Genomic DNA, 14,564 nt, shown 5'->3' with positions numbered 1-14,564 from the left:
ATAAAGTGGAATCACACAATATGTATTTTTCTGTCTAGCTTCTTTTGCCATCATTATCTTTCTGAGATTCATCCATATTCTTGCATGCAGCTGTAGACTGTTATAGCTGTGTAATATTCCATTACATGAAAATACAATTTATTTAACCATTCCTGGTTGGTGGGTATCTGGGTTGTTTCCAGTTTGGCACTCCTATGAATAACTCATAATCTATATTTTTGTACATGGCTTTTGGTGAAATGTGCACACATTTCTACTGATTATAAACAGAGTATCTCAATGTTAACAGATAATTACAAACTCTTTTCCAAAGTGATTATGCTAATTTACACTTACGCTAGTACTGCATAATCATTCCCATTGTTCTACATCCTTGCCTTGATTTGTTTTCATCATTGATTGATTTCTTACCTTAGGTTACTGTTTTTTGTTTTTTAGTTTTTAGTTTCAGATTTTCCATTATTTTTTTATTCAATAAATATTTTCCACGAATTTGGTTCTTTTTTACATTTCTAGCCAGTGGCAAAATTCTCAACCTTATTTCAATTTCCCTGAACATATTAAACATAGTCTTTAAAAAGTCTGTTTCTGATAACTCCATTGTCTGGATCATCTGTCTATTGTGTATCAAGTCTCTTAATTTCTAATCATGTTGTCTCATCTTCTCTTATGCCTAGCTATTTTTGATTAAGTACCTGGCATAATACTTAATAAAATTCTAGTATACAGAAAACAGTATAAGTAAGTTGAAGCCTAGAATAATATTATTTTCTTTAGAAAGGGTTTACATTTGCTTTTGGGAGCCAATTTGAGACACTTAGCAGTCCTAGATTACCTTAATCCAGTTTTAGGGATTGAGATGAGTTAAAGTTGAGCTACAGTCCCTGAAAGAAGGCCATTCTATTTCCAGTTCACTCATATTTCTAGGCTTATAGACCTTAGGGCTTCCAACCTAAAGCTTGCATGGGGCCTACCTACTATTAGTGAACCCTGGATTCCAGTTTTTCTCCCTCTAGCCTTGTAAAGGTATTGAAAGCTCTGTCAATTTAATAGTCATTCAGCTAATAAACTGGAATTGGCAGATACCCTTGAGGAAATGCTGGACTCCCCTCTCTTCGTTTTCTCCTTCTTCTTCATCTAGACCCCATTATTCTTCATTGTTTTATCAGTTCTCCCATGTCTTTAGGCAGATTAAAAAAAATTTTTTCCGTCAGTTTTTCCAGTTATTCTCAGCAAGATGGTTGGTCCAAATTCCTTAATCTGCCCTTGTTGTAAGCAGAAATCCCCCATGCCCTCTTTAATTAAAAAAAAAATTAAGATATTAATTCACATACCATAAGATTTACCCACTTAAAATGTACGATTCAATAGTTTTTAGAACATTTATGGAGTTGTGCCTCCATCACCATAATCAATTTTTGTTTTTCTCTTTTTTTTTTGGCTTTGCCATGAGGCATACAGGATCTTAGTTCTCTGACCAGGGATCGAACCCATGCCCCATGCAGTGGAAGCAGGGAGTCTTAACCATTGGACCGCCAGGGAAGTCCCACCATAAGCAACTTGAGAACACTTTCATCACCCCCAAAAAAATCCTGGACTCCATTAACCCCTCTCTCCAGCCCCTGGCAGCCATTAATCTGCTTTTGCTGTCTATGACTTTACCTAATTTAAATAGTTTGTATAAACTGAATCATACAATATGTGTCTTTTGTTGTGTGGCCTCTTTCACATAGCATGGTTTCAAGGTTCATACATGTTGTAGCATATATTGATATTTTAATTCTTTTTTACAGTCAAATAATATTCTGTTGTATGGATATATCACATTTGGTTTATACATATATCAACTAAAGGACATTTGGATTGTTTCCACTTTTGGCTATTATAAATGTTATGGACATTTCTTTATATTTGTGTGGACATATGTTTTCAATTCTCTTGGGTATATACCTAGGGGTGGAATTGTTAGGTCAAATGATAATTCTATATTTACATTTTTAAGAATTATCAAACTGTTTTTCAAAAGTGGCTATACCAAAAAAAAAAAAAAAAGTGGCTATACCAGTTGCAAAAGGAGTCACGGGTATGAAATGAATAGTATGGGGAATACAGTCAGTGTAATATCTTTGTATGGTGACAGATCGTAACCAAACTTATCGTGGTGGTCATTTTAAAATGTACAGAAATATCAAATCACTATGTTGTGTAATGGGAACTAACATAGTGTTGTATGTCAATTATACTTCAAAACCAAACAAATTGATAGAAAAAGAGACTGGATTTGTGGTTACCAGAGGCAGGGTGAGGGTGGGGAATGCATGAAGGCAGTGAAAAGCTACAAACTTTCAGTTACAAGATAAATAACTACTAGCGATGTAATGTACAACATGATAAATATAGTTAACATTTCTGTGTTACAGATGAAAGTTGTTAAGAGAGTAAATCCTAAGAGTTCTCATTATAAGGAAAAAATATTTTTCTATTTTTTTAAAGTTTGTATCTATATGAGATGATGGATGTACACTAAACTTATTGTGATAATCATTTCATAATGTATGTCACTCAAATCATTATGGTGTATACCTTACACTTATACAATGCTGGATGTCAGTTATATCTCAAAAAACTGGAAGGAAAAGAGAGTGGCCATACCACGTTTCAATCCCACTAGCAACATTTAAGGACCATGCCCTCTTTTTAAGCAATTATTTTTAACACCCAAATTTACTAGCCTTAATAAAATAGACCAATTATTCCTCAATAAAGCTGAAATAAATAAAATAGAAAATATTCATAAAAATAGGGACTTCGCTGGTGGCTCAGCGCTTAAGAATCTGCCTGCCAATGCAGGGGACACAGGTTTGAGCCTGGTCCGGGAAGATCCCACATGCCATAAAGCATAAAGCCATAAGCCCGTGCACCACAACTACTGAGCCTGCGCTCTAGAGCCCGTGAGCCACAACTACTGAGCCTGTGTGCCGCATCTACTAAAGCCCACACGCCTATAGCCCATGCTCTGCAACAAGAGAAGCCACCACAATGAGAAGCCTGCACCCCCGCTCCCCACAACTAGAGAAAGCCCGTGTGCTGCAACGAAGATCCAATGCAGCCAAAAATAAATAAATAAATAAATAAATTTATAAGAAAAATAATAAAAAATAAAAATAATTCTCTAACTATAATAAAGGAGAAACAAAATAAAATATAATAAATTAACATAAATTTTAATATGTAAGTTGTAGGGCATAACAACAAAGAATGAACACCAATGCCTACATCAATTTATAATGAATAAGACAGGATTTAAGAGAAGACTCAGCTATTCTACAGAAGAGGTATAAGAAAATAAAAAATCAGAGGTATTGGTAGATATAAAAACTCGTGTTAGAATAAACAAGTCATATATGAATTTGAGGAAATGCAAATTTCAATTTGATGAAATTCAAATTCAAATGCGAGATATGAATTGTTGGAATTCAAATTCAAATTTGAGAGAAATAACCTTAATTGAAGTAGTGAGAACATGCCAAGATAAATTATAAACTAACTGAAATAGAAAAAATGAGGAAGTGTGATGCTGTTGCAATGAATCAGGATTTTAAATTAAGTATAGCACCAAAGTAATTTTCTATGTTACTGTATAGAAAACATATTTCCTCACTTAAAATGTTGAGGCATTCACTTCTCTCTTAATATTTAAAAGATCTTGGAAACCATACCTTGTGACAAAGGAATACAGAACAGATTGCAAGAAGAAATCTTAAAAAAAGAAGCCAGAGAAAAAAATGTAATAGCCTTTTGGAGACAATTTCAGACTAAGACTAAAAAATAATAGGCAAGCCAAAGATACATAATCTCAGTATGTTATTTTTACATCAGTTCCTTATCTTTGGGTTACAGTCATCCATTAGGCTTTTAACAAGATCCATAAATTTCATGTGCTTCCATAATTTTAAAACACTTGATTTTAAGTCTTTGTTAAAAGGAACTTCCATTTTCTTATTGTACATTTGCAATTGGTTTCATTGCTTTTGCAGTAATAGTATAATTACTTGTGAAAGGAAAATCCAAATGGAGTTGGTATTGCTGAGAGCTCTCTAAAATGGAGCCGGGAAGCCATTAAGGAATTGTGACTTACGCATGTCTCAGCCTGGATGGAGTGTGACCTTTTGACCTTACAAGCAAGTCATCCAGAACATATGCCAGAAACTCAAGATACTTATTGGATCCTTACCTTAAAATAACTAGTGACAGTCTATCTACCTGTAGGACCCCTATCCTAAAACAACTTGTGATTCCTTAAGGATAAATCACAATCCTTCCCAGGCAATTTTTAACAACCTCGTGGCTTTTTGTCTTTATAAGCCCCTGACTCTTTCTCTTCCTCAGAACACTCTTTCAGGATTACCCAAATCTGTGTCTCCCGAATTGTAATTTTAAGACCCCCCCCAATAAACTCTTTTCTTATTTGCAGCCCCCTGCATTATTTTTTTTTTGGTTTACACACTAAAAGCCTTTTCAACTATATACTTGGAGATGTTATAATACTGAGTAGACAGAGAAAGATGCTAGCCCAACTCTTCATACCCTTTCCTCCCAACAAAACACACTTGATTGGTGCTAATGAGCACTGGTCAAACTCATTAGGCTCCCTCTTTCTTCAGGCTTGTCCAAATAATGTCAATGAGGGAGGAAGAAAGGGAAGAAAATAAAGCATTAGTTTAGAGGCAACGAAGGAAACAGCAAAATCAGACAGACCAGAGAGAATAAGGAAAGAAATGGAAGCAACTCAGGCAAGCAGATATGGATACAAAAGGATAGTTAAGCAAACAAAAACATCTGGAAAGAGAGACAGAAGTAAAAGAACCTATGAACTTGAGAAAATAAAAAGGTTCTGATGGGACTAGAAATAAGATCCCATTCTAACAAAGTCCATAGTTAGATTTATTTATTTATTTATTTAAATTAATTAATTTATTCTTGGCTGCATAGGGTCTTTGTTGCTGTGCGCAGGCTTTCTCTAGTTGTGGCGAGAAGGGGCTACTCTTCGTTGCAGTGCGCTGGCTTTTCTCACTGCAGTGGCCTCTCCCGCTGCAGAGCATCGGCTCTAGGCACATGGGCTTCAGTAGTTGTGGCACGCAGGCTCTAGAGCGCAGGCTCAGTAGTTGTGGCACACGGGCTCAGTTGCTCCACGGCATGTGGGATCTTCCCGGACCAGGGCTCGAACCTGTGTCCCCTGCATTGGCAGGAGGATTCTTAACCAGTGCACCACCAGCGAAGTCCCTTTAGTTAGATTTAAAGCATCTCTGAATCCATGGCCAGGGTTGCTCTCTTCAAGCATTTAGCAAAAAGAGTTCCACTGGAGAAAAATAATGGTGGAGAGTGGGGAGAAGAGACGTTAGAGAAGTGGACTAAAAAGGGAGAGAAAAGAGGAGAGGGAAGAGAGTAGGGAGAAAAGGAGGAAGGAGAGGGAAGGGTACAAAAGTTGTAATACAATCAGCAAGTTGGTATCAGCTCCATGGCACTGATAAATGGTTAAGGGCCCTGGTCCTGTCTATTTAACATAGATGGCAAGTTCCTCAAAATGCAATTTATGCAGCTCTGGAAACCAGTCCTCCTGGGAAAACTACTTTTCTAGATCTGTATAAATCCCCAACTATGAAACTTTTCTAGATCTGTATAAATCCCCAACTATGAAACTACCAAGCCTAAATAATCACTGTTATTGGTCCAGGTCACAATAGATAAACTCTTCACTTTGTTATGCACCCCCCGACCCAGGACCACAAATACCAAAAAGAATCTATTCAGCCTGCTATTCAGCGATAATATTACTGACAGATGAAAGTGAGAGAGGCCAGTTTACAGATGTGTAGACAAGTAGACACTCTAAAAAAAAAAAAAATAGGGGCCATAAGCATGCTTAGTATGTTTGAAGGGCACCCGGAACGGCCTATTTTCAATGTCTACCTCTACCCCACTGGCTTACCAGAGTACTTGAAATGTTATCAATTAGAAAAATCTAACCTTTAGGTTAGGCTTTTATTTATTTGTTTAATTTATTTATTTTTGTCTGTGTTGGGTCTTCGTTGCTGCGCGTGGGCTTTCTCTAGTTGTAGTGAGAGGGGGCTACTCTTCATTGTGGTGCACGGGCTTCTCATTGCAGTGGCTTCTCTTGTTGCAGAGAACAGGCTCTAGGCACGTGGGCTTCAGTACTTGTGGTGTGTGGGCTCAGTAGTTGTGGCTCACGGTCTCTAGAGCACAGGCTTAGTAGTTGTGATGCACGGGCTTAGCTGCTCTGCGGCATGTGGGATCTTCCCGGACCAGGGCTCGAACCCGTGTCCTCTTCATTGGCAGGCGGATTCTTAACCACTGTGCCACCAGGGAAGCCCTAGGTTAGGCTTTTATATTCTAGGATTCTCCTTATTAAAATGCAAACAGCCATGGAAAAGTAATAGAGTAGGTCTTTGACACATCAGATTGCCATCATAACACCTAAACAGACAAGAAAGCCCTGCACGAATAGGACAGATAAGCACTAGTGAATAAGGGGAGGAAGAAAAAGTATAACTTACAAAGCACTGTCTAGAGGAAATTTTTGAGTGAATTCCCTGAGAAAAACTGGGCACATAGAGAGGAGCAAGAAAGCCCTAGGTCCTGGGAAAAGAGGAAGAGGAAACAGAGTTTGAGAAAATGGAAAAAGGGAAGTGCAAAGCCAAATTAACCACTTCACAATTTGGTTTCAGGCTGGCTGGAGTGGTCAACTCCCAAAGGTCATAATCCCAGAGTAGCAGCAAAGCATGAAGCAATCCCGAATACCAGGTCTAATATTTGGTTACCAGAAAGTCTGGGAAAAGCAGGAAAACAATCTCTAAGACCAGTGATTGCCAATGGAATATTATCAAATACAGTATAGCAGATTTCTAAACCTTCCTGTCCTGCCACCCACATTCCTCACTCCACCCCAAACCAGGTAAAAAAAACTAATAGGGGAGGGGAGGGGAGGAGAGGGGAGGGGAGCGGAGGCATGCAGAGGGAAAAGTGGATTTGTACAGTTTGCAAAAGGCCCCCAAATAATCCAAATAATTATGACATGTATCATTCCTCTACAGTGACAAGCTCCTTCTTCCACCTAAGTCTAATTAAACCCCAGGTCCAACAAAATGATAAGCAGGTCCAGCACATTATCTTTTAGGCCAAAGCAGTTCTTAAAATTCTTATATTTGAACCAAAACATGATTTTGACTGCCACCTAGTGGAAGAGATAAAGTCAACCACAAACTAAACTGAGGATAAGCAATCTAAAATTATCAAATGTTGTTCTTTATATTCTAACAGCCTAAGACAGTTTCCAAAAGTGTGGTTATATGTAAGATGATTTTAGGTAGCACAAGGATAAACGCTATTTTAACTACTTGGCATTTACTGCAATGCATATTAGAAAAAAGTATAAACAATACTTCATTTCACGAATACATGAAGATGAGGCTAAATTAACCCTAATTTTTCAACGTTAATAAATTTAAAAAATATTAAATTATAATATTACACAGGTGGTACTGGGATATCACCAAAGTCATAAGGTGACTCTAAAATGACTGAAGTTTTGGAAATAGTTGTCTAAGTTGGTTCTTCTAATTGAAGACACTTTTCCCTCACTGTGTCTGAGATTTATGTACATAAAGTGAAATAACAATGTTTTAAGGTACTCCTGTTTTTTTCTCATCAAATAAGTTTCTGAAATTATTTCACAAGCAAATTAGCATTCAATACTGCTAAACCCCTATAAATATTTGCCTTCCTTAAAACATGCTTACCTAGATAGTTATCCTGATTGAAAATAGTTGATTCCCTCTTATTTTGACAAGTTTCATTATAGAAAATATATTTCCATTTAACCTACACGGTTAAACAAATTCTCAGAGAACTGTTTGAACTCCTGCCAACCTACTGCAGTGGAATACACTTTAATGACCTATGTTCTATTGTCACAGTGGTCAATTATTTATCATAGAATTTAGAGGTTTCAAGAAACTCCTGAGCATTTAACCAGCATTCATTAGTCCTTGTATTCACGGGTATTGGAACATATAAGTGAAAATTACAAGATTCACTTCATTATCTTCTCTGATGGCCACCTTAAATGACAAAGATAAATTTCTCATGTGATAAATTTCACACTGCTCTAGCTGCAAAAAAGACTAAAAAATTAAGTATCTGGAAAATGGAAATGGGATTATCAAGACTAGCTTAAACCAATCCTCCTTCATCTCCTGGATTGGAAACTACTTCGACCCTTAACACAGTTAGGCTTCAGCTGGCGAAGAGGTGGGGTTGATGAATAGTTGGGCATTTCCTAAATAGTAATCTGCCACACGTCCCACCTCAAGCACTCAGTTTCCTTCTGAGGAGGCAACCACTCTTACAGTTTCCCATTTATTCCCCCAGAGTCATTTATACATAATTGCATAATATATAACTTGTTAATGTTGTTTTTACCCAAATGGTAGTATACTATATACACTGCTCTGCACTTCACTTTTTTCATTTAATAAAATAAGTTGAAGATTTGTTCCATTTTGATATGTAATAAAGCCACTTCCTTCTTTTCAATGGGTGAAAAATATTCCATTGTATCAATGTGCCATAATTTATTTATCCAGTCCTATAAGAAAAGACATTTTAGTTGTTTTCAAACTTTTGCTATTATAAAAAATAGTGCATTAAACAACCTTGTGCATATATTATTTGACATTGCAAATTAATGCTTAGAAATGAAATTGTTGGGCCATGTAAACTTTGGAATTGGTTGCTGGCATGTTTTTTGGTGAAGGGCAGATCACATTAATTTTATGGATTAAAATTTAAAGAGCATGACATTTTATTTTAGAGTCTTCCCTACTGAGACCAGTATATGCCTTTTTGTTACATGTCTTATTAATTCTAATATGCACATTTAATCATTTCTAAAATATGGATGCATCTCATAATTCAGGACATCTTTTAATCACTGTCAGCCAGGTGGCAGTCATGAAAGTAATTATTTCTGGTGGCACGACAGGTAACTGTCACCTGTGATCGTTTCAGTCATCAAACCATTTAGGAACCATTTAAGGAAGAAATGTGAGCCACAGTGTTTAGAAAGCTTTCTGTGACACCTTCTGGTAAGATCAGGAAAGTGCAAGCATCAAAACTAAAAAGTGTCAGTGACTACGAAGAAAATTCTTTCAAGAAATGTTACACTATCAATGTTCTCAGTGATACTAAGGACAATTTTGTGTGGGCAGGAAAAAAAACACTGATTTTGATGACTGCAAGTCAAAAAGTGATTCAGAAGAATTAGACTCTATATGCGAAGAATCAGATTTGTAATATCTTAACCGATATATGTTGTTTATATTTTTATTTTTATAATTACAAGAGTTCTTCTAGTAAACATCAAAATAAAATTCTAAGTCCAAAGAAATTGTTGCATCAGAGGTATGGGTAGCAGTTTATGTATTATGTTAAAAACAACAACAAAAACAATAGGGACTTCCCTGGCGGCGCAGTGGTTAAGACTCTGCACTCCCAATGCAGGGGGCCCGGGTTCGATCCCTGGTCAGGGAACTAGATCCCACATGCATGCCGCAACTAAGAGTCTGAATGCCACAACTAAGGAGCCCAGCTGCCACAACAAACACATGGCGAAACCAAATAAATAATAAATAAATAAATAGTTTTTAAAAAAGCAGCACAACTTATAATCAGCATCTCAGATTTGAAGAAATACTCTACATGTTATTTTAGGTCTCTCAGTAGTATTTTAAAGTTTCTCTCATATAGATTTTGCACATCCTTAAGGCTATTCCTATGTATTTTATCTTTTTCTTCATTATATTTTCTCATCAGAATGCTATTTATTTTTGCCTGTTTTGTAAACAACCACGTTACTGAATTGTCTTATTATTTATAATAATTTTTCAGTGGATTCTTTTGGGTTTTCCAGGTATGCAATGAAATAAATTTTAAACTCTACTTATCTTCAACTATCTGCTGGAATTTAATGAAGGTAAGGATTACGTATTACTTTTACTGTTCTATGCCCAGCACCTCTCATATTACCTTGCACAAATCAGATAATCAATATATATTTGTTAAATGAGTTATATGCATCTTACTTCATAAACCTTCCCAACCACCCCTGACAGACAAGTGGAGTTTAGTATAAAAAGTCAGATATAAGTGAGAAAAGAGTATTTATATTTATTCTCTACCACATACAAACATACAGATCCTGTAAGAAACTGGATATTTTATAATCAAAGTTATATATATTTGGTTATAATTAGTTCTTATTAATAATTAAAAACCTTAATTATAAAATAAATATTTTATTTTAAACACTTACCTTTTGGATCTTATATCTGATGAATCAAACTGGATATTCATAGGTCCAGGATTTATTTCATTATCTACCTCAGGGATGAGAAGATGGCTAGAATCACTATCCATATTTGCCATTTTTTCTTAGACTCTAAGCACTGAAGAAGTCAGTCCTATAATAAATCAGAAAAGAGAAACAATTTAAAGTTTAATTTAAAAAATATTTTATTATTAATAGGTAATATATTTGCATGCATAAGAAATTGAAAAAACACAGGAATTTGCTGAAGATATCTTAATGAGCTACATGCCTAAAATATTTATATTATCAGAAACCTGTTAAGTTGAAATGGAGTTACTGCTTATTTTTCAGCTTAGTAAAAAAGAAGCAGGGCAATCCATTTCCAGTAATAAAATAGATTAGGCTACTTGGACTCATTTTCCTGCAGAAAACAACTAAAAATACTGGATAAAATATTATTATTATTATTTTAAATCAGAGATCTCATACGTTCATTTTATTTTATTTATTTTTTTGTCTGTGAAATATATTAAAACTTTGCTGATGACAGCTGGAAATCAAAACATTAAAACTTTTAACATAATAAAATAGCTGTGTTTGTGAAGATCTTTTAAAAGTTTCCTAAACCAATAAGAGAGAAAAATTAAAAAGTGGTGAATATAATACAAATTAAACATCAATTGAAAATAGGAGTCAGTGTGTTAAAAAAAAAAATTAAGAGGTTGGTCAGGTATAAAGGAAGTCATCTTAAATTTTTAATACTGTTACAGTATGTACAGCACAGCTGAGGTAGGGTGATAGACAATATGACCTCTTGAAGCCCTTTACAATCTTTTTGTTGTTGTTATTTTTTTTTAATTTATTTTTTTATACAGCAGGTTGGATACAATATATTTTTTTTAATTTTTGAAAAGCACCTTTTAGTAAGGAAAAGCAGGCCATTTGCAGGTGAATTTAAGGAACCTAGAAAGTAAGTAGCTCAAAGACGTTGCTTCTGCTCTGAGGGTATTTGCTGTGCCAGGAGAAACTGGGCTGAGGTTTTCAAGACCTTGTGAAGTATTAAGAAAATAGAAGACAAAACCCAAGATTCACCCAAAGTAAGGAACGACTGTAGTAAGAAATCATCTCCTCTCCCCACTTCCCATACAGCTGGGACTACAAAGAACTTTACCATCAGATTAGGAGTTAACAAGAAGTAAAAGTGCCTCACTCCCTCACAAAGGAATAACAAACAAGTTTTCTTGACAATGACTACAGCCTGTATATATGTATGTATGTATGTATGTATGTGTGTGTGTGTGTGTGTGCGTGCTTGAGGGAAATATTATATACCACAAACTGCACCTCATGTGGATTTGCAAGGTGATCAAAGAACACTTAAACCTGTGAATATAATTTCAGGTTACTTGCTTGGTAGAGCTTATAGGCAATTGGCCAAAGCAAATGTAAATCTTTTCTATGAGGATACAGAAAAGATTGATCCTAGGCCTCAAAAGACTTGCGAACAATCTTTCAAGAACAATGAACAGTACATAGTCAAAAATAACCTAGCATATAAAGAAACAAAGTACTATTAGTGAGAACCAGAAGAAATAGCAGAAGCAGATCCACAAAGGCTTCAACTATAGGGATATCAGAATAAGATTATAAAATAATTATGCTTCCTATGTTTAAACAAATAAAGGAAAAAGTGGACATTTTCAAAAAGTAACAGCATATTTGAAAAGGACCAGAATGAATGTTTAGGCCTAAATAAATAAAAAAAAAGAAAAAATATAGTAACACAAAATGTAATAGCCAAAATTTAAAACTCAATGGATGCATTTTAAAGTTGAAGAGAGGGCGTTGGCAACATGGTAGAATAAGAAGCTACCTTTATCTTTCCCCTTCAACCAGTAAACCAGTAAAACATCCACAACACAACAAAGGTGACTCTGCCCAACATACTAGGATGCTGGAGAATCCCACACATCTGTACAAGTGAGTGGACTGGAACACACAGAGGAGGGGAACTGAGGGAGGGAGAAACCAAGGGAAGAGCAAAGGCAGTGCCTGTAATCCTACCCCTCTGGCTACAGCAGCTGAGACCGCAGCCCCAGAGTACTGGGTAGCAGCAGGGGAGGCAGGGCACATGACTCCTGCCTCAACAGCCCCCATGGCCACAGAGGCAGAGACGTAGAACCTTACAACACTGAAAACAGCAAAGGTGCCCATGCAATCCTGGCTCTTCTTCCCTTTCGTCTCCCTCCCCCGCTGCAGTGTCAGAGTCTGTGACTCAGGAGATCCTGGATGCGAAGGACGAGTCCACCGTCCTGGCTGATGATGCCAGTGACAGTAGCAGAAGCAATGCGCCAACAACCCTGGAGGCACAAGAAGCAATAATGAGGACCCAGGGTAATGCCACTAACAGAGGTGATGGACGATGGAGAGTAAGGGCTCAAATATAACCAGAGTTGGCTCAGGTAAGAAAAACCAAAAGATTGTGCTATAGCACCACCTACTGGAAAGAAAAAGAAAGGCCTCAATTTCTAATCTGTTTAACTCATTATAATCAAGCAAAAATGTAAAAAAAAAAAAAAAAAGTGCCTGTGGAGAAACAGCTCAAATGTGCCTGCGGAGAAACAGCTCAAGTGTGCCTGCAGAGAAACAGCTCATCAGGCACCATGAACCACAGTAACAGTGCACTACAAAAAGAAAATGACAATTCTCCAGAAACCAAACATAAAGTCATGCAATATTGTGAACTAATTGATAGAGAATTCAAAATAGCTGTTATGAAGACACTCGACAAGCTACAAGTTTTCTTGTAGAAAGGCAGTTTCAATGAGCTCAGGAATAAAATTAATGAACAGAAGTAACAAAGAGATTGAAACTAAAAAAGACCTAAACGGAAATTCTAGAGCTGAAGAATTCAATAAATGAGATGAAGAATGAATTAGAAAGCAATGGAAATAGAGCAGACCAAATGGAAGAGAGAATTGGCAAGCTTGAAGACAGAAATCTAGAAATGATACAAGAGCAAAGAGAAATAAGATTTTTTTTTTTTAATGAGGAAATTCTACAAGAGCTATCCGATTCTTTTAGGAAGGGCAACATTAGGGTAGTGGGTATCCCAGAAGAGAGAAGGGAACAGAGTTTACTTAAAGAAATAATAGCTGAGAACTTCCCAAACCTGGGGAAGGAATTGGATATACAAATCTATGAAGCTAAGAGAACACCTAATTACCTCAATGCAAAGAGACACATTATATTAAAATCATCAAAAGTCAATACAGGGCTTCCCTGGTGATGCAGTGGTTGAGAGTCCGCCGGCCGATGCAGGGGACACGGGTTCATGCCCTGGTCCGGGAAGATCCCACATGCCGTGGAGCGGCTGGGCCCGTGAGCCATGGCCGCTGAGCCTGCGCGTCCGGAGCCTGTGCTCCGCAACGAGAGAGGCCACAACAGTGAGAGGCCCGCGTACCGCAAACAAACAAACAAAACAAAACAAAACAAAAGTCAATACAAGGAAAAAATTTTAAGGGCAGCCAGGGGAAAAAGGATGATAACCTACAAAGGAACCCCCATTTTACTGTCAGCAGATTTCTCACCAGAAACTCTACAGGCCAGGAGGGAGTGGGATTATATTCTCAAAATACCATGAAAGATAAAAACTTTCACCCAAGAATACCCTATCCAGCAAAGTTATCATTCAGATATGAAGGAGAAATAAAGACTTCCCCAGATAAACAAAAGCTGAGGGAGTTCATCAACACTAGACCTGTCTTACAAGAAATGTTGAAAGGAGCTGTTTTACCGGAAACTAAAAGGCAAAAGTACACAGCATTTTGAGTAAGGTGATAAATAGATGAAATCAGAAAATTGCAACTCTTTATTAGAATAGGTTTGTAAACACTTTATTATAGTGTAAAGGTAAAGGGGGGGAATAGAAAAAAATTTCAATTTGGTAACAAACTCACAATATAAAAAGGGATAGTTTGAGACAACAAAAACACAAAAGGGGAAGAGGAAAAGGACAGAATCCATATAGGTAAATGTAGCTAAGATGCTATCAGCAGGGACCTCCCTGGTGGCAGAGTGGTTAAGAATCCACCTGCCAATGCATGGGACATGGGTTCAATCCCTGGTCTGGGAAGATCCCACTTGCCTCAGAACAACTAAGCCCATGCGCCACAAC

General features: G+C 36.7%; 1 protein-coding gene across 11 annotated transcripts in view; it reads right to left on the bottom strand.

Moving 5' to 3' along the window:
* Nucleotides 1–14,564, bottom strand: part of SLC38A9 (solute carrier family 38 member 9) — a 97,900-nt gene that overhangs the window by 66,004 nt on the left and 17,332 nt on the right. For 10 of the 11 annotated variants that reach the window (XR_003005966.1, XR_003005961.1, XR_003005964.1 and 7 more), the window contains one exon: nucleotides 10,391–10,538. Coding sequence is in view for 4 of the 11 variants with exons in the window: in XM_024765348.1 (XP_024621116.1) it covers nucleotides 10,391–10,503 (113 nt within the window). In the remaining 7 variants the exon portion in view is untranslated. Of the gene's footprint in view, nucleotides 1–10,390; nucleotides 10,539–14,564 lie in introns of those variants that run through there. The other variant, XM_024765350.1, reaches the window with a different exon arrangement.

This window comes from Neophocaena asiaeorientalis, unplaced genomic scaffold, assembly GCF_003031525.2.
Source record: "Neophocaena asiaeorientalis asiaeorientalis breed wild unplaced genomic scaffold, Neophocaena_asiaeorientalis_V1.1 scaffold198, whole genome shotgun sequence".
Taxonomy (NCBI): domain Eukaryota; kingdom Metazoa; phylum Chordata; class Mammalia; order Artiodactyla; family Phocoenidae; genus Neophocaena; species Neophocaena asiaeorientalis.
Note: the sequence above shows the minus strand (reverse complement) of the source record. Positions and strands in the feature narration are given on the sequence as shown.